This window comes from Aquarana catesbeiana, linkage group LG12 (assembly GCF_042186555.1).
Source record: "Aquarana catesbeiana isolate 2022-GZ linkage group LG12, ASM4218655v1, whole genome shotgun sequence".
Taxonomy (NCBI): Eukaryota; Metazoa; Chordata; class Amphibia; order Anura; family Ranidae; genus Aquarana; species Aquarana catesbeiana.
The window spans coordinates 181,814,585-181,841,286 of NC_133335.1; the positions used below are offsets into that span (position 1 = coordinate 181,814,585).

Consider the following 26,702-nt stretch of genomic DNA (forward strand, 5'->3'; position numbering starts at 1 on the left):
CCTACATTGAGTTATGGCTAATGACTCTCTCATCCAGTGTTTTTTGAAGTTAGATATATTAGTGTGTTGGTTTATTTATCTTGTTTTCATTTCACACCTATGTTCTTCTTTCAATGCAGACTTCAAAGAGTTCCACCTATCCTTGTCCTATCTGTAGTCGGGTATATAACATGCAGAAGAGGCTGACACAACATTTAAAATCACACAGCAGTGAGAAGCCACATATGTGTGACAAGGTAATTAGGGAACCACTTTAGTTTAGTTTATTTTTTGTTTTACAAAAGGGAATTCACAGTGGTTTTGTATATATTTCCTTTTTGATGGTAGAATTAAAAAGTATTTTTTTTTTACATTTTGATTAGAAATGTTTTGAATTTTCATTTCCAGCCAGCAGGTTGTGCCTTTGGCCCCTTTTTACATTTTTTTTAAATGCTTAACTATAAAAGTCTGTTGTTTGCTAAGTTCAATGACAATGACTGATTCCCCTTCACTCCGCTTCCCTGCCTGCTTTGTTCAGACAGGACCGTACTGACTTTCAGTCTCTATTTGAACAGCTTCTGCTATTTAGAAACCCATTCTGGCTTGTGAATCTTGTCTCGTGGGTGCACCTTATAAACATGTTTGTTGGTAAAAACAAGATTTTATATAAATAATTGAAATTGTATAATTAAAATATTTTTTTCATAAGCTTAAAAAAAAGAAATCTGATTAAAATTGTTTGAAACATCGCTTTGAAATATTTAAACGCATAATTAGCAACTGTGTTGTGTTGTCTTTTTACAGTGTGGTAAAGCCTTTAAGAAGCGTTACACCTTTAAGATGCACCTTTTGACTCATCTACATTGTGTGGAGGAGAGCAGGTAACCTTTTGCCATTGAGACAGATATATATGTGTGTATATATATATATATATATATATATATATATATATATATATATATATATATATATATATATATATATATATATATATAAAACATTTTCTACACTGTTTTGTGGGTATTCAAAATACATCAGGTGCTGTCCTGTCAATGTTAAAGAGGAAGAAAAGTGCCTCCCCCCCTTTTTTTTTCTCCCTGACCTACAAAGTAAAGGCATAATGTGCTAGCATGCATCGCATACTAGCACATTATGTGAAACTTACCTGCAAACGAAGGCCTTGTTGTCACAGCTGGAGGCCACATCCATCTTCACCCATCTTCGTTCCGGGTCCACGGGACTCCGGATGTGTGACTGGCCAGAGCCGTGTGACGGGTGGCTGTTCATTTAGAGCGCATGTACCGATGACGTCATCAGCTGCATATGCAGTAAATATCTCCTAAAAGGCGCACGTTTAGGAGATATTTACAGTACCTATAGCTAAGCTTTATTATAGGCTTAGCTATAGGTACAAACAATCGATGGAAAATTAGTTCCACTTTAAGAAGTGGGTGCATCCTATCAGCTCCTTCAAGCCTTTATTTAAACCACCAGTGACTGATACTACCTGGTAAAGGTACTCTTGGGTCCCTTAGCAGTTCCTTATGACTCCAAAGAAATATTGTCATTGATTTTAAAAATCTTTATTGAGGGAAAAACTACTCTTCTCCATTTTCCTTTGCCTGTCCTATGCTGGATCTCCTTTTTATGAAAAGCCTTGTTTGAATTAAAGTGATTGTAAACCCATAATTTGTTTTTAAAATAACTAAAATGTCTTTGCTCTTCTGCCTCACCTCCAGCAATGTAACGGCCCCGCTGTGTGGGCGCAAGAGCAGTGTTCTGGGCAGACAGTGAGATATGTCATCCCTCTGCTTGCCCGACATGGCACGTCAGACAGTGTAGCCTTCATGGCCCGGCTGCAAACAAGCCACGGCTCGGCCGTGGGCTGCGGCCTGGGGATTGGGGAACCCTGCCCTACCGGACTCCTCCCCTCGGCCCCAGATTAGTTAAACCCACAAGTGTTTTTTTTTTCTTTTTTCTTTTTTTCTTTTTACCACTACTTTATACTGGTTTTTGAAATTTACAAATTCAGCAGTTTAGAAACTGGGTGAAAGGTTTAGCACTGGGAAACACTTTTTGAAAGATAAATAGTACATTTAATATTAAACTATATAGAGCAGACCAAAATGAGGGACAAATGAGGAGAAAAGAGGGACTTTGTTCCAAATCAGGGACAGCCCTTCAAAGTCAGGGACAGTTGGGAGCTATATGCTTATTCTATGTGGATGATAGGTTTTCAGGACCAGTAGCTGGTTACCTTGTTAGGTTTTAGCACAGCACTGTTTTCGACACAGGATAAGGTAAGTATCCTTCTGCATGGGATTAATAGGCTCCCCAGCTCTAAACCCCTCTTCCTGTCATTCAACAGTTTAAATGGTAGAGCCGCTAAAGTGTACTCTTTCTGTTGTGTGTACTCTTTAGCCCATGCTGAGTGCCTGTGCTGCTGCTTTGGGAATTGCCGATTGATTTCAAGCATTCCTGCTCAAAAATGCATCAGGTCCTCGGTTTTACATTGATATACCCAGCTCAGGCATATATCCTTTAATACATCATTTACTAGCAATGCACAAACACATTTTCAGTTTTTTATGTAGGTTTTAAATAGCAAACCAACAACAGCTGGAGGGACCACTAAATAAGTAAGCTTGCTTTATAGTCTTTTGTAAGCAGATTATTTTGCCCATACTGGCTCAAGTGTGTTTAATGCATGCATTTCAAGAATATGATTTATGTCCTGCTAATCCATCACAATTCAATGCTGATTATACTGTATATGGCCACCATTTAACCAGTGCTATGTCCTATATTGGGTCTCTTCTAGTTTGGAGTGGGACCCCCCCTTCCAAGGTGCCTTGAATCAAGTGTTTGTTTTCCACATATTGTATATGTGCAATGTATGCAATAGATCTGGACTCCAGTTATTATTGTTTTACATGAGTAAACAGTATACGATACTAAATGGCCCCTGATTTGCTCTGAAGATTCATAGACTTTGATTTTGTGAACTGAAGGTTTTTCTTTTTGGCTTACGTTCTCTAAAAATGTATAGATGTTTTCTATGCCCTTATTTAATATAGTCTGCACTAAATAATAACATTTATAATATTTTTATTTTATTTTTTTTATTCTGGCAAGTATGAAATACTGAATATTAATAATTTGCACTCTTGTGTCCAGCTAGTAAGAGCTTAGGCTTTTTCATGTTTTCCAGTTTCTCTTTAGCTCCTGCTGTTTACAGAGAAAAGTAGCTCAAGTTGCATTTACAGACTAGTTAAAGCAAAACTTACCTGTTTTGTGGTGGGTGGGCTATTGTCATAATGTACAAATATGATGTGCATACTTGTACTCATGGCAGACTTCCTTGTCATAGCACTCCTCTCCAGGAATGTGAGAACCGCAATCGCCCTCATTGCACCATTGCTGCTGACGACCTCTTCTTCTCCCAGGTCCAGCACCTTTCTTGTCTTTGATTGAGTACCCAATGATGGTGTAAGTCCTGTGCATGCATACAGGAGTTACATTGTCCATGGTACCATTCTGCATTCTCAGCATCTTGCAAAACCCAGAAATAAGCCAGGTACCCTGCTCTGGCCATGCACCATAGGCTAGCAGTAAGGTGATGCTACATAGAAAGGTGGTACAGATTGTGTGACAGATTTACTACAAGGTTGCAACTTGATTAATAAATTCCTTCCTCAGCTGCTCTAAAGTAGCACAGTGACAGACTAAAACCTGACCCTGATCACTTCTTAATTCTGAATTTCTGAATTCTGTAACATCTTTAGCAATAAATGGTGTCTCTGAACTTTGCAAATCTGTCGCAGTTGGCTGCTCAGGATTGCAGGCACAGGGGTCACAAATACACAAAAAAAAAACTGTTGCAGACTTTGCTAAATAAAGGGCCACCTAATGTGCATTTTTGTGTTGCTATTTTGCCTAATAAATGCCCCCTAGGGTGTTTTAACCACTTCCTTATCATACTATAGCCAAAAGATGGCTACACCGCTGCTCTGTTGTTCGTGGTAAAGGGCAAATCACAGCGGCCCTTTACCACGTGATCAGCTGTGTCCAATCACAGCTGATCGCAGTGTAAATAGACTTGCTGGTGATTGGCAGTGCTTTCCTCACACGCTGTCAGAGCTTGAGGAGAGGAAAATCAGTAAAACACAATCCAGATGGGGCGTGTACACACATAATCAGGGCAGTGATCACCAGTGCCCTGATTATAAGAGCAGCCCCATCAGTGCTGCCTATCAGTGCCCATTAGTGCCTCCTCATCAGTGCCTCCTCATCAGTGCTGCCTATCAGTGCCCATCAGTGCAGCCTCATTAGTGCACATCAGTGAAGGAGAAAAATTTACTTATTTGCAAAATGTTTTAACAGAAACCAAAAAAGATTTTTTTTTCGTTTGTTTAGCAAAAAATTAAAAACCCAGTGCTGATTAAATACCACCAAATAAAAGCTCTATCTGTCTCAAAAAAATTATAAAAATATCATATGGGTACAGTGTTTCATGACCGCGTAATTGTCATTGAAAGCGTGACAGCGCCGAAAGCTGAAAATTAGACTGTCAGGAAGGGGGTATAAGTGCCTAGTAAGCATGTGGTTAAAGAATGTAATATCAGCTCTGCTTTCTACCTGTGTGCTTTGAGAATTCTTTGTCATTAAGTGTGTGTATGTGTGTGTTCACATGTCTTTTAGGCCCCTTTCACACATGCACATATAATCTGGGAGGATTGTCGTTGAAGTGAATGGTCTGATGACAGGGTCTCTTTAAGGGTTACCTACACTTTACAGCTTTATATTTTATCAGAGCATGTGACTGCTTCTTTGTTAGAATACACAATGGTTTGAGTTTTCTTACCACCCACTTGTTACTCTGATTACTCTGTACCCCCCATACTGATTAATCATTTTTTACCAACTCATTTTGCTCAGAGTTTCTCCTATCTGCAGGTGAGCCTGTTGTTTTTTGTGCTTTATTAGTGTAATGTATTTTAGATGATTTACCTGTCAGCGGTGCCTTATATTTTACAACCCTAATTTTTTCCCTCTACTGGAGGCCTCATTATCTTTCTTTATTTTTATTGTTGTGTATGTGCTTTCAGCAGGTGTTACTGCAAGGTCATTTTTATTGACTTGGTGTTTTATTATAGCTTAGTTAATACAATATTAGATATTTGCAGTTTTTCTTTTCCTTCAAATTGATCATTAACTGCTTCCCAATAAAATATATCAACAGATAGATATTCTGTAGGATTAAATGCATTGATTTTCTGTCATCAAGTCTGCATGTGTTCCAATTTATGTTTAAATTTTCTCCATTCTCAATGACCTTGGATTCAGTTGTCCTTAACACTTTAATGTCGACCAGTATCGGGTATGTTCTCCTAATGAGCTGGTCCATCCAGTGTAGACCAATATTCTAACAGTCCGGAGACTGACATTTATATTCGTATGGGCATAGATCTGCTCCCATTGTCCCTCACACTTCTGTGTATTCAATATTAATCTGATAACAATGGCAAAGTTCAAGGAGCTACAATAAAATAAAAATAAATATTGTACAAATTTATTAACTATTATCAGCGAGTTCCTATCCAGGGTTGCCATCTGTTCATGATTTACTGGGACAGTCCAGGTTTTAAATCCTGTGTCCAGATTTCAGACCCCCTGAAACCCAGACACATTATTCGGACTAGACTGGCTCCCCAAGACACATCATTTAGACTAGACTGGCTCCCCAAGTAACCAAGTACTGTCTAAGCCGAGTGTCTCTCTAACACTGCCCAAATCCAGCACAGTTCCCCTCCACACATACAGGTGAGGAGAGAGTGCTTGATCTGCTCCTCCTCCTGCCTCTACCCCTCTATGTCTGCCTGCCTACACTCCAATCCCTGGCATCAAAAGCGCAACTAGAACTTTCAGGGCCCTGGTGCAAGAAACCATGAAGGGCCCCTCTTACCCCCTCCCCCTTCCATCTGAGCACCAGGCTTCCAATTCTGTGTGGGCGACCATGGACATCCTCCCAGAACCCTGCCTCCCACATGCCCCCAGGAGCTCGCATCCAGCCCGCTCTGTTACTGCTGTCTTTTCGACACAGCTGATCACAGATCACGGAAAAGGCCCAATCACAGCAGCCCTTTACCATGTGATCAGTTGATCACATGTAAACAGACTTGCCGATCAGCAGTCCTTTCCTCCCACATTGTGTCTGTGTGAGGAAAGGAGAGCCATTAACCGGCAAGACTGTCAGTACATTGTTTACACTGATAATCAGGTCACTGATCACCAGTGCCCTGATTATCAGTGCAGCCTATCAGTGCCTGCTATTAGTGCCTATTCGTACCACCTATCAGTGCTCATCAATGCCGCCAATCAGGCGGTGATGACCACCTACAGTATCAGTGGTGGTGATGTCCACCTATCGGTGCTCATCAATACCGCCCATCAGTGCCACCTATCAGTGTTTATCAGTGGAGCCTATCACTGCTGCTCATCAGGGCTCTGAGCTGAGAGCATCTCTCTCATACAGCCCAGAGCCTGCATTGACAGTTCCCCCTCCCGCCTCTCTCGCACAGATGGGAGAGAAGAGAGCAGATCTGCTCCTACTCCTCCCGCCCCTCTCCTCCTGTGTGTGCACCATGGGAAGTGTGAAGCTAAGCAGCTGAATCTGATCATTCAGCTGCTGGGCTTCACACTTCCTGCTGTGCACACAGGAGGAGAGGGGCGAGAGGAGAAGGAGCAGATCAGCTCGCTCCTTTCCCATCCATAGGAGGGAGGGGGAACTGTCAGTGCAGGCTCTAGGCTGTTTGAGAGAGACGTTCTCAGCTCAGAGCCCTGTTGCCAGAAGCTCTGCTGGGACCTCCTGACAGTGGCAGAACACCAGGGCCTGGGGGAGGCAGGAACCTCTGTCTGGCTTTAAAAGGAAGTATGGACAGTAAATTTAAAAGCCAGCAGATACATCTTGGATGAAAGGTGACTAAAGTCTCCCTTCCTGCCTCTGAGAGAGTGAGTACATGAGGTAAGGGGGACACAGGTTTTACTTTTGGAGAACTTGTCCTTTAATAAACCCCCCACCCCTCTTAGGGCAGAGCTCCTTGTTAAACACTTACCTGTTCGAGAAATCTTGTGTGTCCTTGTTCTGCATTGCACAGGCTTTCCCCTGAAAATGCCATCACTGGTTTCTCTTTTTAGTGCGCATGCCAGACATGGCGCTCTTCATTCCTATGGGTGAGCTGAGCTGTTCCCTAGCTGTCCTGCTGGAAGCAGCATGGATGGTTCAGGAAATGACTGGTCCTTTTTAAATATATGTAAACCCAATCAACTAGAGAAGCAATTGAAGGATTATTTGATTCATGGCTGTGGGTATAAATTTATTAGACAAAAACTTAGCTAGCAGCAGTATCCCTTGCTCATCAATTTCCACAAAAAATGTCAATAATTCAATATAATAGCAGGCTGGTGTATACAAAGGGTATATGTTAAAGGATATGTAAACCAAAACAATAATATCTTTTTGACATAATAATTTAATTTTAAAAGTCATGTGGTTGCTTCTGCTATGAGGGTCTTTATTCAGCCACTTTCTGGCATTGGATGACATTGCTGTGTCCCTGTCTCCCAATGTGCTCTTGTGATATCATCCTGTCACACAGGCTTCTGATGGAATCAAGTGGCAGTCTAAGCACGCATTACCTATGAACGGTTTACTGTTTTTACCACCAGGAAGCTTGCCCTGTAAAATACCATGCAGCAATGGCTGGGGTCCATGCTGTAGGAGATCAGTGATGCAACAAAGAAAATGAAAAATCCACCCAATGGGAGACACAGACAGCAATACAAATTTGACAGAGGTTATAACCCTTAGACAATCTAGCCAAAACGATTTAAAAAAATGCCTGGAGTTTCACTTTAATAAATACTGATGTAGGCAGTATCTGTATTTGAGTATTACACCTGGCATGCATAAAGTGATTTATTTTTATTCCTTTAAAAATAAGTTTGCATTTGGAGGAATGGGTGAGATTATAAATCATCTAGAAGGTTGATCATTACTGTCATAGAATAATCTAATATTGATTTTCCTTTTAAGGTATAAATGTGAGTTCTGTGAATACATGTGCGAAGACCGAAAACAGCTTCTGAATCATCAGCTCACTCACATGAATGACAAGCCATTCAAATGCAGTCAGTGCAAATATCACACATTTCGCCAGGACTTCCTGCTGTCTCACCAGGCCACCAAGCATGCAGGTGCAGTGCTCAACATTTCACTTACAGTATATAAAGACTATATTTTATATCAATGTCTTTTTGTGCAAACTTTTTATATATATATATATATATATATATATATATATATATATATATATATATATATATATATATATATAAATATATATATATATATATATATATATTACAGTAGCATTTTTCCTGTGCTTAAAAAATCTTATGTTGAAAGCTGGGCGTCAGGCAAACATAAAAGACTTACAGTACCTTAATATAGCACTGTAGTCATTAATACAATATTATTTTTATTTTTTTTTGTAAGCAGTTTAACTAACTAAATCTGACATTGTATCAGCCTCTTCCAGTTCCTGCTCAGACTGGATGAGGGAGAGACAGCACAAGGAGCCAGTGCTATTAAGGAGCATGCTAATAGGTGAAGAGACTAATGAGCCCAGGCTTCCTTTTTTATGGTCCAGTCAGACTTAAGCTGGCAGGAACTGGCCAAATATGATCCATGTATGGGCACCCTGGTTGTACATAAGTCGATCCATCAATCGAATTGTGTACAACCCTCCTTGTCGTGTTTTTCCCAAACTCTAATGCCACCGGCTATATCCGGCAACACTAAGCATTGTGTTCTGCCAGGAGGGAAGGCTCCCCGCTGGCAGAACACAATAGCGGAAGGGAGGGATTCCACCATCAACACTGAATGTATTGATGGGGAATAAAGCAATTTTCTTTTCTTCCACCACGGGTATGGCCTGCTTTAGGGCGGAACAAGACCTATACGTGCTATTTAAAGGGATTGTAAAGTCTCAAGGTTTCTCACTTTAATGCACTTTATGCATTAAGATAAAAAAAACCTTCTTTGCTGCAGCTGCCCCCCAGACCACCCCACACACACACACCCCACACACACACACCCCACACACACACACACACACACACACCCCACACACACACACACACCCCACACACACACACCCCACACACACACACACACACACACACACACACCACACACACACACACACCCCCCACACACGTACACACACACACACACACACACCCCACACACACACACACACACACACACACACACACACCCCACACACACACACCCCACACACACCCCACACACACCCCACACACACACACACACACACACCCCACACACACACACCCCACACACACACACACACCCACACCCCACACACACACACACCCCACACACACACACACACCCCACACACACACACACACACACACACACACACACACACACACACACACACACACACACACACACACACACACATTTTCTTACCTGAGCTCCAGCTGCTGTCTCTGTCCTCATTGGATAGATTGCAGAAGGAGCCATTGGTTCCCGCTGCTGTCAATCAAATCCAGTAACGTGGAGGTGGGGGCCGAGTCCTGCTGCTGTGTCAATAGACTCAGGAGCGTTCTCTCACAGGTGTCCCTATAAAAAGTGGCTCTCCGTGGGGGCACCCAATGAAGGGGAGGAGCCAGGAGCGCCGGCAGGGCTGCTCTGTGCAAAACCCTTGCACAGAGCAGGTAAGTATAACATGTTTGTTAGTTTTATAAATACAGCAGGGAAAAATTTAGGTCACTTCCATTTCAGGGCTGGTTCACTTCACAGCCCAATTTGTGTGTTCCGGATGCATTTTGACGTGTTTTTGATGTTCCGTGGTATTTTTAATATGTTTTTGGATGCAATCCAATGCGTTTTTTTTTTCCTTCTTTTTTTCTTTATCTCAATTGAGGACATGTGCATTCCAGTGTGTTTTTGATTTGTTTTGCCGCATTCCAGATATGTTCCTAACAGAATAAATGCAACGTGTAATTTTTGTTGACTGCACTGGTGTGAACTAGGGCCATAGGAATCCATGGTAAACACGGTCCATGAGTTTTTGATGCAGGAAAACACATTGGCTACATCTGGAGTGACCCAGCCTTCAGACAGGGTTGTGCTGTGTGGCAGAGCTGTGTATATCTCAGGACAGAAAAACACACCCTTTCCAGGAAAAACAGCTTCTGTGTATGTATTTCACCTGTGTATTAAGCTGTTTGCCTGGAGTTCAGCAATTGTGATGACTGCCGACAATATCAAAGTTATACTTCCAGTTGAAGAAAATACACATGATTATTGTGTACTAATTTTTCAATTAGTCTTAAAGGACAGTTCCATGCAGCAGTGGAAATTGATTATTGAGCTGCAAATGATATCCAGCAAAAACTACAACTATGCAAAAGTCAGAAAGTTCACTTAGTTAACCTTTATCTGAATTTTTTTATTATCCACTTCAGCCAGAATCCAGAGAAAACCTCACTGGTTCCTTTGGTGTGTATTTCATGCAGCCTATGCTTCCCTTATTATTGGTCATACTACGAAAACAGGTTCAAATCTGACTGGTGGCTAGGAGACTTCAGTGATTCCTATTGTCCATGCAGTGATGATCCCAAATTCTCTGTATTTGAGAGGTCTTCTGTACACTTCCAGCTTTGTGCCACCCAGCATTACTACCAGGCCAATGCTGATGTTTCTCTCCTACATGTAAAAATCATAATTCTTTTGCTAAGAAAATTACACAGAACCCCCAAACATTATATGTTTTTTTAGCAGAGACTCTAGAGAATAAAATGACGGTCGTTGCAACTTTTTATCTCACACAGAATTTGCGTGTTTAAAAAAAAAAAAAAAAAAAAAAAAAAAAGTTTCATGCATTAAAAAAAAAAAAAAAAAATAGTAACATGTCACACTTCAAAATTGCACACACTTGTGGAATGGCGCCAAACTTTGGTACTTAAAAATCCCCATAGGCGACGATTTAATTTTTTTTACAGGTTACCGTATATACTTGAGTATAAGCCGAGTTTTTCAGCACATTTTTTTTGTGCTGAAAATGCCCACCCCCGGCTTATATTGGGAGTCCAGCACTTTTCTGCAGCAAAAAATTTCATTTTCCGAACCGACTTTGGGGCCCCGTATCTTGGGGCAACTTGGTGCTAGGAACCCCAAATTTGGTGTGCAAACCCAGTGGAACTAGTAGTACCACAACATATCCAAAGCTAGAGTTCCTAGCACTAAGTGGCCCTGAGATACGGGGCCCAAAATTCGGTTTGGAAAATGTCATTCTCTGCTGCAGAAAAGTGCTTGACATTTTCTGAACCGAATTTGGAGCCCTATATCTCGGGCACACTTGGTGCTAGGAACCCCTAGTGCTAGTTGCATTGGGTTTGCACACCAAATTTGGAGAGCCTAGCACTAAGTGGCCCCGAAATACGGGGTCCCAAAGTTGGTCAACTGTGTCCATCTGCAGCAATGTCATTTCGGGACCCTTTGGGTCCAGAGACCCCAAATTTTGGCTGCAGCTAGGAGGCATCTAGGAACCCTTAACTACCGAGTTTGAAGTTCGGGGACCTATGGCTGCAAATGGGCACAGTGAGGCTGCAAATGGGCATTGTTGACCCTCTTTTCCACTTACAGTAGTTGCGCATTTCTCACCCTAGGCTTATACTCGAGTCAATACATTTTCCCAGTTTTTTGTGGTAAAATTAGGTGCCTCGGCTTATATTCGGGTCGACTTATACTTGAGTATATACGGTACATGTTTTGAGTTACAGAGGAGGTCTAGGGTTAGAATTATTGCTCTTGCAGTAATGTTCCCAGCGATACCTCATATGTGTGGTTTGAAAGTCTTTTACATATGCGGGTGCGACTTATGTATGCGTTCACTTTTGTGAGCGAGCATGCGGGGACAGGGGTCCTTTACATTTTTTTTTTATTGTTAATTTTACTTTTTATTTTTCTATTTTGACACTTTCTTTTTACTTTATTTTATTTTATTTTTTTTTACTACTTTTATTGCTATTACAAGGAATGTAAACATCCATGGTTATAGGAATAGTGCGTGACAGTACCTCTTTACAGTGAGATCTGGGGTCATTCAATAAGTCCCCAGATCTCATCTCTAGGCTGGGAAGTCTGAAATTTAAAAAAAAAAAAAAAAAAAAAAAGACCTGGCTTCCCAGCCGAGGCGGTGGCATTTTTTCACATGCAGAGGCCGGGCATGACGTCATAACATTGTGCCCGGCCTCCGAACGATCATAGAGACTCTGGGGACCATCTGGCCCACCGTAAATCTCTATGGTCAATATCCGGCGCTGGCGCCAGTCAGTTCCTTCTCCTTTTCGCCGATTGCCGGGGCGAGCCAGGAGAAGCACTGGAGGGTGGTGGGACAGCCACTATGATTGTTCTTCTGGTGAAGGGAATAGCCGGCTCTAAAAGAAGATATCTAAATGATGCCTGTAACTGCAGGCATCATTCAGATATCAGCGCTCAAAGTCAACAACGTCATATGACCGGCAGGAAGCCGTTAATATTCCTTGCTGCAGTTCTTAGGACTACATGGGTGATGCAATTTCATTGATGCTGCTGCCAGTGCAACCAGTGTGGAGTTGTTATGCCTGCTGGGATATCTGGTCCCTGAGTGGTGCACACTGGTATTGCTTTGGTAAGGTGTGCACTGCTGAGGGACTTCATGTACCAACAGGCAATGTACCTCCTTGTCAGTTGTACTAGTAGCGGCACTGGTATCATTATGTACTGAAGATGGGAGTGTCAGGTGGCCTTCTCTTCTAAGGAATAAATCAGACATTTCTAGGGCACAAATAAATTGATTACTTTGCGCTTAGTGCAGTAGTATAGAAAAAACAGCACAACTCCGTTTATCTGAATACAAGATAAATACAGAAAATGTATAAGAAAAGAGCTGTCATGTCAGTGGAAGCCCATCACTCCACAGTTAGAACACCTCCCTAGGACACACTTAACCCCTTGATCGCCCCCTTGTGTTTAACCCCTTCCCTGCCAGTGTCATTTACACAGTAATCCGTGCATTTTTATAGACCTGATCGCTGTATAAATGACAATGGTCTCAAAATAGTGTCAAAAGTGTCCGATGTTTCCGCCATAATGTCGCAGTCACGATACAAATTGCAGATTACCACCATTACTAATGAAAAAAAAAAATGAATAATAAAAAATGCCATAAATCTATCCCCTATTTTGTAGACCCTATAACTTTTGCGCAAACCAATCAATATACGCTTTTTATATATTATAGCAAAAAGTAAAAAATATTGCTTTTTTTCAAAATTGTTGCTCTTTTTTTGTTTATAGTGCAAAAAATAAAAAACCACAGAGGTGATCAAATACCACCAAAAGAAAGCTCTATTTGTTGGAAAAAAAGGACGTCAATTTTGTTTGGGTACAACGTCGCACGACCATGCAATTGTCAGCTAAAGCGACGCAGTGCTGAATCACAAAAAAATGCTCTGGTCAGGGAGAGGGTAAAATCTTCCGGGGCTGAAGTGGCTAAAGAGAGAGATCACCTTCCATATGCTCCCTGCCACTCTGTTTAGCCACTGCAAGTGAAGACAAATACTCAGTACTTTCATGTATAGGAGAGTATGTGGCTTACTGGTATTGGACAGTGCTGGTACTCCTATTGGAAAGGCTGCTCAGGCCCCCAACGCTGTCACATGGGGGCAGGAACAGAATCTACAAGTATTTTTATTCTCTTATGCATGACATGGAGCTTACACAAGGCTTCCTCTATTCACTCACAACAACTAAACAGAGCAGGAAGAGTAAGTATGCAAAACAAACAGTAATTTGTATTAACTCACATCAATTATATTTTAGCTTTCCACAGTTAGCAAGAGTAAGCTTTTCAGTGAGGCTGCATTCACAGCCATAAAAAACCCCCAACAAGCAAAATCCCATTAATTTAAATGGCCCCTGTTCACATTTGAGCGTTTTGTAGCTTGAAGAAAAACACCTGAAGCTCAAAAAGTACATCAGCTTCTTTTTGGGCAGATTACGGGTGTTTTTCTGCTTTTTACATTGGTGACCTTTCTGCCTGAAAACGAAACGCTCAGGTGTGAATGCAGCCTGAAAGATGATTTTTTTTTATTGGTATTGCTCTTTACTGTAACCTTATTTATTAATCATTGAGGTGCATGTTTACTGAAATGTTTATTTCTATGCTCATGGAATCTGCATCTTCCTAGGGGGGAAACCTTTTGCCTGTGACTACTGCCACTTCACCACCAAGCACAAGAAGAACCTGCGTCTTCATGTCCAGTGTCGCCACACTCTCCTGTATCAGGAGTGGTCGCAGCGCCACCCTGAGGAGACACCTTGTCGGCGCCGACCATTTTTTTCTCACCAGCAAATTGAACAACTGAAGCAGCAGCAGCAGTATGACCAACTTGAAGACGAGAACTCTTCAGTGCCCCATGCTGAAGTAAGTAGAAGGAAGTACACTGTGACAAAGTTAGAATGTTTAATTACATTTCCTAGAGATGGGTTTACTGATCCATGATTCACAAATAAGTTAAACCAAAATGTGCTGGTATACCCAGGTGGATCATTAATGCTTTTGAGTAGCAGTCACTGAGAAGTCACTTCAGGTAGATATGAGTTCTGATCAAGCAATTTAAAATATATATATGTTTTGATAATAGGGTCAACCCAGAGAGCTGACTTATCACCTGCTGCACCCACAATCTCAGGAGGAAGGGCAGGCAGAGGATACACTGGAAGGTGCTACTATCATATATGAGCAAGGTGAGATGGTTAATGTGTGTCTTTTTATTTCTGAATTTTCTGAAATGCTTTTGACACTTTATGTGCGTAGTTTAGGGACCTGGGATGGATCTGATATAGCGATCCTGAGAAAGGTGCTGTGGTCCTATTGAATCCTAGGATATGTCTGTTGGGACAGGTGGGTGGCTGGATTGTGAAGATGCCCTGGAAACTGCAGTATCTGAGGTTTCATTTTTGGCAAAAAAATTAAAGGGAATCTGTGGTCAAGCTATTGATATAACTAAAGTGTTTGTAACCCTGAAAAAAAAAAAAAAAAGATCCTGTTCCCTTATTGCAGATTAAACAACACAGTGCTTGTGCTGTCTAATCTGCCCCTCTCTAAACTGTAAAAAACCTGGCTGATCCCGCCAAATCCTGTATCCCCCTCTGTGAGTTGAACACGATAATCATGGCTGCTGATCCCTGACTATCGTGATCAGTTTACATGCCTCCAACATCCACAGCTCTCCTCTGACCTCCTCATCCCCTCCCTCTCTGCCTGTCAGCTCCGTGTCTGTGTGAGCTATCTCTGCCCCCCCCTCCTGTCGCTATTCGTAGTAAAATTTGGGCGGCACAGTGGTGCAGTGGTAGCACTCTCGCCTAGCAGTAAGAAGGGTCACTGGTTCGAATCCCAACCACGACACTACCTGCTTGGAGTTTGCATGTTCTCCCTGTGCCTGCGTGGGTTTCCTCCGGGTACTCCGGTTTCCTCCCACACTCCAAAGACATGCTGGTAGGTTAATTGGATCCTGTCTAAATTGTCCCTATTATGTATGAATGTGAGTTAGGGACCTTAGATTGTAAGCCCCTTGAGGGTAGGGACTGATGTGAATGTACAATGTATATGTAAAGTGCTGCGTAAATTGACGGCGCTATATAAGTACCTGAAATAAATAAATTAATTAAAAAAAACTTTACAATATCCTGGCAGCCCTTCTTCTTTATCTGGCGATAACTCACCGTCTAAGTGTTTGTTTTAAATAGATGCCTCTAAATACCTTTTTTCAGTTATCTTCAGGCCAGTCATGTGACTCACAGCCCCTCTGCTACTATGATCCAGAGCTACAGTGGGAGGTGCCGACATCAGAGGGAGATCTTGGCCCCTCAAGCTGTAGCCCTGGATTGTAGTATCATAGCTGCCGGGAGTCATGTGACCGTCCTGAAGATAAAAAATGTATTAAGAGGCACCTATTTAAACACTTACATAGTGAGTTATCGCCAGATAAAAGAGAGGGGCTGCCAGTGAAAGTGGTTTTTAGGGTTACAACCACTTTAAGTAATTACAAATTCTTAAGTATTGAATGAGCTTTAAAACAAGCCCTTCCTGAATTCGGGAACTGCCAGCTCTATGAAGCAATTTAACCTCAAATTTACAGCAGAAGCCTAAAAGTCATTCTCTCAAAAGCTCAGCTTATCCATCACCCCAAACCCCCCTCCCCTTCCCTAATCCCAGAGCTCCTGTGCTTAGATTAGAGATAAAAAGGCCGCCAAGTCACTTGGCAGGGGAGGCAGTGTGAGCTGAATTGCTAAGAAGGACTTGAACAACTTAATTGCTCTTGCTGTGAACTTTGGAGAAGAATAGCTCCACAGTGCCTGCATCTGCAGAGGTTAGTAAGGGATCGTTTTAAAGCTCATTTGCTTTCTTTCTCTTACAGCTCATTTTGATTGTCAGGAATATGTAAGGGCTTGAACTCCTGACCACAGGTTAAATGTCTCTGTACATCAGAGGATGTCTGCAGTTAATGATACCATATCATTATTGGCATACGGAATATCCTAAAATTAGAAAAATGGCTGGACATGTCAGATGTTATCTGATACCCCTTTGGATGAGATGTGTGCATTCTAATTACTAACCCTTTGGTAATGATCATCTGAATGTTACCGCCTTCTATTCTACTATACCTGGGAGACGTGTTCTACTAGTATTAAATGTAATAAAAGGTTATGGGGGAGATTTACTAAAACTGGAGCATGCAAAATGTGGTGCAGCTCTCTCTCTAACGCTCCTGGTCTCCAGCAGCCAGCCTAGTTAGCGTGGTTACAGCGATACAAAAACTTTTCTTTTTCTCTTTTTTTTTTTTTTTTTTGTGTTTCATAAGTAATATACAATTTATAAATGTATGTAAGCATTTTCTTTTACCGCTTGAGGTGTTTAAACTTTTGCCTACTATACAGCCTAATTTGGAGCATTGACTGTTCTACATTATGACCTAAAGCTGTGGTTTCCAATCGTATTGATGAACAATGTATTATGCTTATTGCATCCCTTTATTGGATCCTCTTCCTCATGTCATACTTGATGTAACATCACACTGTCACGCTAATCTGTTGAATTAATTTTTTCTCTATTAATAAAATAATTTAAGAGAAATTAAGAGAACATGTGGTGCAGCTCTGCATAGAAACCAATCAGCTTCCAGGTTTAATTGTCAAAGCTTAATTGATGAAATTTAAGTTTGAGGCTGATTATCTACCGTGCACAGCTGCACCAAATTCTGAGTGCTCCGGTTTTAGTAAGTCTCCCCCTTTGAGCATTAGTATTGTACAGTTATTGCACAGTCTGTACAACTCTGAAAATGTAACATAATATGAACAGTCATGCCCAGAGAGAAAACATAAATAATAAACCTTTATACATCTTAACTGATAGAAGGCTGTGTCCTTTTTCCATTCTGGAAATAAAATAAAAATTGCAATTATAAAATGTCATTAAAGTGGTTGTAAAGTCTAAACATGTTTTACCTTAATGCATTCCTTGCATTAAGGTAAAAAATGTTTAGGTGTCAGCATCGCCCCCTCAGCCCCCCTTTACTTACCTGAGACCTCATTCGATCCATCAATGTGCACATCTGCAGATCTTTTCTCCCCTCACTTCCTGGTCTCGCTGGCTTTGCTGGGGCCCCGGGGGTCATTGGTTTCCAGTGCTGTCAATCAAAGCCAGTGACAGGGAGGCGGGACCGAGTCCCACTGTCGGTGTCAGTGTACGCAGCAGAGGGACTGGGGTGCAAGCATGCACGAGTGCCCCCATGGGAAGCAGCTTCCCATAGAGGCACTGGCCAGAGAGGAGGGGCCAGGAGTGGCGGCAGGGGACCCGAAAAGAGGAGGTTTCTGGCCGCTCTGTGCCATTCCATGGCACAGAGTAGGTAAGTATAGATATGTTTGGTTTTTTTTTTTTTTGTGTTTTTTAAATGTACCTTTACAACCCCTTTAAATAAAGATGTCTGTAATGTATAGCCAAAATTTTACTTTTATACTGCCGATCATTCAATGGGGTTGATTTACTAAAACTGGAGAGTGCTGGTACAGCTCTGCATAGAAACCAATCAACTTCCAGGTTTTTGGTCAAAGCTTAATTGAACAAGCTGAATTTAGAAGCGAATTGGCTACCATGCACAGCTACACCAGATTTTGCACGCTCCAGTTTTAGTAAATAGACTCTAGTGACTCTTAACTGCAAAATGCAATGGTCAATATTTCCACTTTTTCACTTTCTAAAATTCAAAATTGCAGGTTGTTACATTTTGACAGGAAACAACAAAAGTAAATATTAAAAAGGAACAAATTTCTCTTTTAGATGGAGAAGCAGATGAACTTGCAACTCAGGCTGCTCTTGATCTTCTGTTGAACATGAGTGCTCAGAGGGATGGCAGCGGAGGACCACTACAAGTATGCTGAGTTTTGAACATGGTCATAATTAAATCCAGATTATCAGAAAGGATATGAAGTTTAGTTCTGTAACCAGATTAGTTTAGATGAGGGGTCTTCAAACTTTCTAAACAAAGGGCCAGTTTACTGTCTTTCAGGCTTTAGGAAGGGCCGAACTGTGGCCAGTTGGAGTAGAAAATGCCCCGGCATCAGTAGCATAAACAACGCCCATCATTGGCTATAATCGCAGGCCCCATTGTTGGTATCAGTGGGAGGAATAGTGCCATTGACAGTGTTAGTGGGTGGGAGGAATGGTGGCCCATCATTGGTGTCAGTTGATGGAATAGTGCCCCAAGGGCCAGATAAAGGCAAGCAAAGGGCCACATATGGCCCCCGGAACCAAGTTTGGAGACCACTGGTTTAGAGATTTGACCTGGTATGACTAAGCTAGTAATTATAGAACATTTAAAGCCACTCTGTTGAGAATTAAAAAAAAAAAAAACCCTTTATATGAACATTGAGCCGTCCTGCCATTGATAAATCAGATCTTTCCTCTTGCAGAGCAGAGCTAGAATCTTCAGCTTCCATCACTTCTGGCTTCATCCCCCTCTGTGTGTTGTGGTTCCATCCGCTGGACTCTCCATGGAAACAATAGTGATGTAGTGACTGAAACCACAACACGCAGCAGGGGGCACAGCCATCCGTCACCTCTGGAATTGTCAGCTACGGAAGATTCTACCAAACTTTTATGGCTGCAAGACAGCAAAGATTAAATAGGCATACTGGTCTTTTACAGGATACATTTTAAATGTTCTGTTGTCAGAATTGCTTTTAAGGTTACTTTAGTAAGGTGAAGAGCTGTGTGCAGAATATAAAGAATATATTGCATATGGTCACTATAAAGCCTGGGTGCTATGACTTACTACTGAAAAAATAGTGTTGCGCTGTCAGGAAAACTTCTAATTCAATATATAGTGTATAACAAACAAATCAAAAAATAATAAAGTCCTACAAAACAAAATATGTAGGACTTTATTATCTTTTGATTTGTTAAGAAAACTTCTAATTCAATAAATGGTGTATAACTGACAGTTGTCTTTCGATATTTATGTGTGAATATCAGAGTGCTGCAGTCAGGTTTTTTCACACGTGTGCGATTTTGGACTCCAATATTGCATGACAAGTTGCACCCCATGTTTCCCAGTAAGTACAGTTCATATCTGTGCGACTTAAAGTTGCAGCAACTTTAAAGTAGTTTTTGCACTACTTTGATCCAACTTTTATGTGACTTGAGGGCCATAGACTTCAGTGTAAACCCTCAAAAGTTGCATGAATGTCGCTCATACATGATATACATGCAACTTGTGAAAAGAATGCCAGCAATTAAAAAAAACATGCCACGTCTACATTTTTTTAAAAAATGGCATTGTGTCCCCCCAAAATCCATAACATGCAGGTCAGGAAAAGGGGGGGAGTAAGCACCCCTCCCCCCCCCTTTTGAGCCATACCAGGCCACATGCCCTCAACATGGGGGTGCTTTGGGCAGAAGGGCTTTGCCCCCCACCCCCACCCCCAAAGCACCTTGTCCCTCATGTTGATGGGGAAAAGGATCTCTTCCCTACAACCCTAGCTGGTGGTTGTGGGGGTGTGTAGGTAGGTGGCTTATTGGAATCTGGAAGCCCCCTTTAACAAGGGGCCCCCAGATCCCGGCCACCCCTACCCCATGTGAAAGAGTACTTACTCTTAAGTGTAGTGTAAAAAAAATTGTCCCCCAGTGCAGATCCATCATCAATCAATCATGACACCGCCGCCACCGCTGACATGAAAAAAAAAAAAGACGAAAGCTCCCTCTGTCTGCCAGCAAAGCCTTCTTACAGCTCTTAAATAACTAAAAATTGATGTCGCCAGGTGGCACCACCCCCTTGTGGCATCACCGACCCATTATACCCTCGGGCGATGACGTTACAAGGGGGCGGTGCCACCCGGAGACGTCACCGGGTGGCCCTGCCCCTTAGCTATTTAGGAGATGACGGAGCTGGCAGATGGCGGGAGCCTTCGTCGGGGCTGGAGGTTTTTTGCTTTCTTTTCTGGGTCAGCGGTGGGATGATTGATGATGGATCTACACCAGGGGATGTTTTTTTGTTTTTTATTTATTTGTTATTTGTTAATAAAGGAATTGTCAAAAAATAGTGTTGTGGTTTTTATAACTTTTTACACTTTTTTTGGTGAAAGAGTAGGGGTACTATGTACTATGTACATGGGGAGGCTGGGATCTGGGGCCGCCCTTGTTAAAGGGGGCTTCCAACTTTCTGATGAGCCCCCACTTGCAGTCACCCACAACCACTGGCCAGAGTTGGGGAAGAGGCCCATGTCCCATCAACATGGGGACAAGGTGCTATGGGGGGGGGGGCCTGCAGCAAAGCACCGCCCCCCCATGTTGAGGGCATTTGATCTGTTATGGATCAAGAAGGGGGCGCTCGCTTGTCCCCCTCCACCCTTCTGACCTGCTGGGCTGCATGCTCGGATAAGGGTCAGGTCACGCCGTTTGTATTTTACATTTTGGCGTAGAGATCACCTTGAAATCCATACCAGACCTGAAGGGTTGTATCGGTCGATCAGTTTGCGACTGATTTGAATTCAAATCTTTCCAAAAATGTGTAATTCGTTAGAAAATCAAGAAACTAAACAAAATTAAACATTTTTTTCCATTCTGCACATGTCTATTGACTTTGTAGAGCACAAACAAATCGATCACATTGATCAAAGGCAAAGTCGCAAAAAAAGTCATAATGGAAACTGCATTATTTTTAAGTCGCACAAGTGTGACTAGGGCCTTAAGCAAAACATTGGATCACAGTGTTATGAATTACTACATTTTGTACTCAGTTGCTGCTGTTTTCTTAGATCGGAAGTGATGTTTTTTACTAACTGTAGTCACAATTGTGCAGGTAGCAGTGGTTAAATCAATGGACAGCCAGGAATCGGAGGTCACATCGCAGGAGCCTCACATGGCTCAGGTACTAACACTGCACATGGATGAAAGACAAGTCACAGATGTGCAAGAAACAGGCTATGAAGAGTCTAGTGTGCCAGAGGCAGGCTATGAAGGAACAGTACAGCAAATCACTATTAATTCAGCCTTTACCACTGCAGAGTACAACCTTGTAAATGCAGAGAACATGCAAGCATCACTGTGCAGGTAAGACAATGGTTATAATTATTCAACAAGGAGGAAAAAAAACTAAAGACAAAGTATAGTGCCCCGATCTAACTATACTTGTAATTTCAGCAATAATGATGCCCTTTCTAGATCTCCACAAACACAACTGGCCAACAGTGTCAAGGACAGGAATACCCTCCAGATCCTGAACAAGCCACCACAGCCACACGTAAGAACATCATGTCACATCTTCAACACAGCCAAAGCTTTTCTATTGTTAGTCTCTATAATGCCGCGTACACCCGGGCGGAATTTCCGACAACAAATTTTCGATGAGAGCTTGTTGTCGGAAATTCCGACCGTGTGTAGGCTCCATCGGACATTTGTTGTCGGAATTTCCAACAACAAAAATTTGAGAGCTGGTTCTCAAATTTTCTGACAACAAAATCCATTGTCGGAAATTCCGATCATGTATACACAATTCCGACGCACAAAATTTCACGCATGCTTAGAATCAAGCAGAAGATCCGCACTGGCTTTTAAACTTAATTTTTCACAGCTTGTCGTACGTGTTGTACGTCACTGCGTTCTTGACATTCTGAATTTCCGACAACATTTTTTGTGACCGTGTGTATGCAAGACAAGTTTGAGCCAACATCCGTCAGAAAAAATCTATAAATCCAGGCTTTTGTTGTTGGAATGTCCGATCGTGTGTATGCGGCATTAATGTGTTGTGTTGTCTCATACAGGTCACTGCAAATCAGGCTCAAGCTTCAGCAAAGAAGTTCTCTTGCAAAATTTGCAACTCTGCCTTCTGGGGCCGAGCAGAAATGGAGACACACAAAAAGGCACACATCGAAGGGCGCAGCGGGTTCAGATGCCCAGACTGCGATTTCACTGCAGACGACTGGCCTGAGGTCAGGGTAAGGTGACCTGTCTCCATATCCTGCAGACTCTTTAGGACAGCAGCTGGACGGAAAAGTCAGCAGCCACATGTGGAGTTTTCTGTCTTGTCCCATATTATTTGTATTTTCAGCTGGTTTAATTATTGTGTGTTTAGGTTTGACATTCTTTTCTCACTGTTAGGATCACATGTCTGTACACTCCGACCTCCGGCCTCACCGCTGCAATCAGTGCAGTTTTGCCTCCAAAAATAAGAAAGATCTAAGCCGACATGCAATGACTCACACTAACCACAGGCCCCATTCATGTCATGTGTGTGGACAGAGGTAGGATTGGCCATCTCAACAAGATTTTATTTTGTTTAGCATTCTTTTTTTTATCTTGTTTTCATGTTCCCTTTTTTCTGTGTTCTAAATATATTTATAGCACTGTTATAACCCTTTTTTAAATTGTCCTTTTTTTCACCTTTTATTTTTTGTATATTTCAGTTCTGTTTAAAGTAGATCTAAACCCAATTACTAATATTGTATATAAGTTTTCACGTTTTTATGTCATTTCAACATTAGTTTTCATTCTTTTCAAATCTGCAGCTTTCATTAAGGGTCCTTTCACACTGGGGCGGTTTGCAGGCGCTATTGCGCTAATAATAGCGCCTGCAAACCGACCCAAAAGTGCCGCTGCTTTCATTCCAGTGGGCTTTCACACTGGAGCGATGCGCTGGCAGGATGGTAAAAAAAGTCCTGCTAGCAGCATCTTCGGAGCGGTGAAGGAGCGGTGTGTTTACCGTTCCTTCACCGCTCCTGCCCATTGAAATCAATGGGACGGCGCGACTATACCGCCGGCAAAGCGCCTCTGCAGAGGCGCTTTGCGGTGGTTTTTAACCATTTCTCGGCCGCTAGCGGGGGTAAAACCGCCCCGCTAGCGGCCGCATACTGACGGTAAAGCACCACTTACAATTGCGGCGCTTTACCGCCGACGCCCGCCCCAGTGTGAAAGGGCTCTAACAAGTTCCAGTCCAGTCCAATTCAGATTTTTCTTTCATACATATAAAAGTCTGCATTTTTTTTGCTAGAAAATTACATACAACCGATTTTTCGCTAACACCAATTTAGTAGTGATGGTATGCATCAGTTAACCACTTGAGTCCCAGATGTCATTTTAAAACATGTCCAAAAAGACTTCCAGCTGTAATTGCAGCAAAAGGCGGTTCTACAAAGTATTGACTCAGGGGGGCTGAATACAAATGCACACCACACTTTTCACATATTTATTTGTAAAGAATGTTGAAAACATTTATCATTTTCCTTCCACTTCACAATTATGTGCCACTATCACTATCTCACATAAAATCCCAATAAAATACATTTACATTTTTGGATGTAACATGACAAAATGTGGAAAATTATTTAAAAATACTTTTTCAAGGCACTGTGTGTGTGTGTGTGTGTGTGTGTGTGTGTGTGTGTGTGTGTGTGTGTATGTATATATATGCAGTATCTCACAAAACTGAGTACACCCCTCACATTTTTGTAAATATTTTGTTATATCTTTTCATGTGACAACACTGAAGAAATGACACTTTGCTGCAATGCAAAGTAGTGAATGTACAGCTTGTATAACAGTGTAAATTTGTCAACAAAAGTGGGTACATCCCTGAAAATGTCCAAATTGGGCCCAATTAGCGACTTTCTCTCCCTGATGTAATGTGACTCGTTAGTGTTACAAGATTTCAGGTGTGAATGGGGAGCAGGTGTGTTAAATTTGGTGTTATCGCTCTCACTCTCTCATACTGGTCACTGGAAGTTCAACATGGCACCTCATGGCAAAGAACTCTCTAAGGATCTGAAAAAAAGAATTGTTGCTCTACATAAAGATGGCATAGGCTGTAAGACTATTGCCAAGACCCTGAAACTGAGCTTCAGCACGGTGGCCAAGACCATATAGCAGTTTAACAGGACAGGTTCCACTCAGAACAGGCCTTGCCATGGTCAACCAAAGAAGTTGAGTGCACATGCTCAGTGTCATATCCAGAGGTTGTCTTTGGAAAATAGACGTATGAGTGCTGCCAGCATTGCTGCAGAGGTTGAAGGGGTGGGGGTAAGCCTGTCAGTGCTCAGACCATATGCCGCACATGGCATCAAATTGGTCTGCATGGCTGTCATCCCAGAAGGAAGCCTCTTCTAAAGATAATGCACAAGAAAGCCTACAAACAGTTTGCTGAAGACAAGCAGACTAAGAACATGGATTACTGAAACCATGCCCTGTGGTCTGATGAGACCAAAATAAATTTATTTGGTTTAGATGGTGTCAAGTGTGTGTGGCAGCAACCAGGAGTACAAAGACAAACGTGTCTTGCCTACAGTCAAACATGGTGGTGGGAGTGTCATGGTGTGGGGCTGCATGAGTGCTGCCGGCACTGGGAAGCTACAGTTCATTGAGGGAACCATGAATGCCAACATGTACTGTGACATATTGAAGCAGAGCATGATCCCCTCCCTTCAGAGACTGGGCCGCAGGGCAGTATTCCAACATGATAATGACCCAAAACGCACCTCCAAGGCGACCACTGCCTTGCTAAAGAAGCTGAGGGTAAAGTTGATGGACTGGCCAAGCATGTCTCCAGACCTAAACCCTATTGAGCATCTGTGTGGATTCCTCAAACTGAAGGTGGAGGAACGCAAGCTCTCTAACATCCCTCAGCTCTGTGATGTGGTCATGGAGGAGTAGAAGAGGACTCCAGTGGCAACCTGTGAAGCTCTGGTGAACTCCATGCCCAAGAGGATTAAGGCAGTGCTGGAAAATAATGGTGGCCACACAAAATATTTACACTTTGAGCCCAATTTGGACATTTTCACTTAGGGGTGTACTCACTTTTGTTGCCAGCGGTTTAGACATTAATGGCTGTGTGGAGTTATTTTGAGGGGACAGCAAATTTACACTGTTATACAAGCTGTACACTCACTACTTTACATTGTAGCAAAATGTCATTTCTTCAGTGTTGTCACATGAACAGATATAATAAAATATGTACAAAAATGTGAGGGGTGTACTCACTTTTGTGAGATAGAGTATGTGTGTGTGTATATATATATATATATATATATATATATATATATATATATATATTATGAATGATCTTCCTTATAGGTTTATTATTTATGTATGTATGACCCATGGGTGACACCCAGGCCCTGGATTTAGATGTGTGGTGGCTTAGCATTAAAGGAGCAGTACAGCCAAAGCTCGTTTTGCTGTACTTCTCCTGTGGATCACAGGAGTGCAGTTAGTTCTTCACTCCTGTGACCCATCTTCAGCAAAAAGTGGGCTGAAGCCCACTGTCAGCTGACATCACAGAGCTGGTCCAGTCTGTGGAACGATCGTGACCATATGGTCGGGATTCACTCAGGAGCCTGAACTGGCACCTTGCTTAGTCTCTCAGTGAGCTGCTGAGAGCTTGAGCCAGCGGCTTCTGCCCCCTCCTCAGCCCAGCACTCCAGTGAGCGTAGGGGTGGGGTGGGCAAAGCAGAGAGGCGGTGTCTGACAGTCACCAGCACTCTGCTCACGAAGCACAGAGAACTGAGCGATCTGTGGTCTTTGATCGCTCAGTTCTCAGTCTTAGAGCCAGCAGGGGACAGATACAGCATGATCTTGTTATGGTTCTTAACAAAAAAAAAATTCCCAAACTTCCATTTTAAAGCCCACCTTTCTTGCCTCCACATATGTGCATTATTGGGTTGATAAGAAGCTAATTTAACAACATCTCTATGACTATTTTTTTTTAATTGACAGTAGGTCTAGGAAATAGGAACGCAACCAGTTGCACATTCCTAGTTCCCTGCTGCAAGGTTAATTATCATTCTGCAAGTGGCATTTTACATTCAAACTTCTAAAGTCATATTGTGTTCACGAGAGGGTTAGGATAGACTGTAAACATGGATATTTTAATGACTTTGCAAGGCTTCCAGTAACACACATCCGTCAAAAATCTTTAATTTGTCTTCTTCTCAGGTTTTCTAGAAAGGGACACTTAAAATTTCATCTTCAGAGGCTGCACACAGGAGCCAGCATGGAGCAGCCCGAACAAGCAGGTAAGCAGTACATAAA

General features: G+C 42.2%; 1 protein-coding gene across 1 annotated transcript in view; it reads left to right on the top strand.

Moving 5' to 3' along the window:
* ZNF335 (zinc finger protein 335) overlaps positions 1-26,702 on the top strand; it is a 142,534-nt gene that overhangs the window by 105,060 nt on the left and 10,772 nt on the right. The window contains exons 12-22 of the mRNA XM_073606265.1: positions 120-236; positions 784-860; positions 8,075-8,235; positions 14,311-14,546; positions 14,767-14,869; positions 18,465-18,556; positions 21,484-21,734; positions 21,825-21,924; positions 22,445-22,618; positions 22,782-22,924; positions 26,607-26,686. Coding sequence (XP_073462366.1) covers positions 120-236; positions 784-860; positions 8,075-8,235; positions 14,311-14,546; positions 14,767-14,869; positions 18,465-18,556; positions 21,484-21,734; positions 21,825-21,924; positions 22,445-22,618; positions 22,782-22,924; positions 26,607-26,686 — 1,534 coding nt within the window. The remainder of the gene's footprint in view (positions 1-119; positions 237-783; positions 861-8,074; positions 8,236-14,310; positions 14,547-14,766; positions 14,870-18,464; positions 18,557-21,483; positions 21,735-21,824; positions 21,925-22,444; positions 22,619-22,781; positions 22,925-26,606; positions 26,687-26,702) is intronic.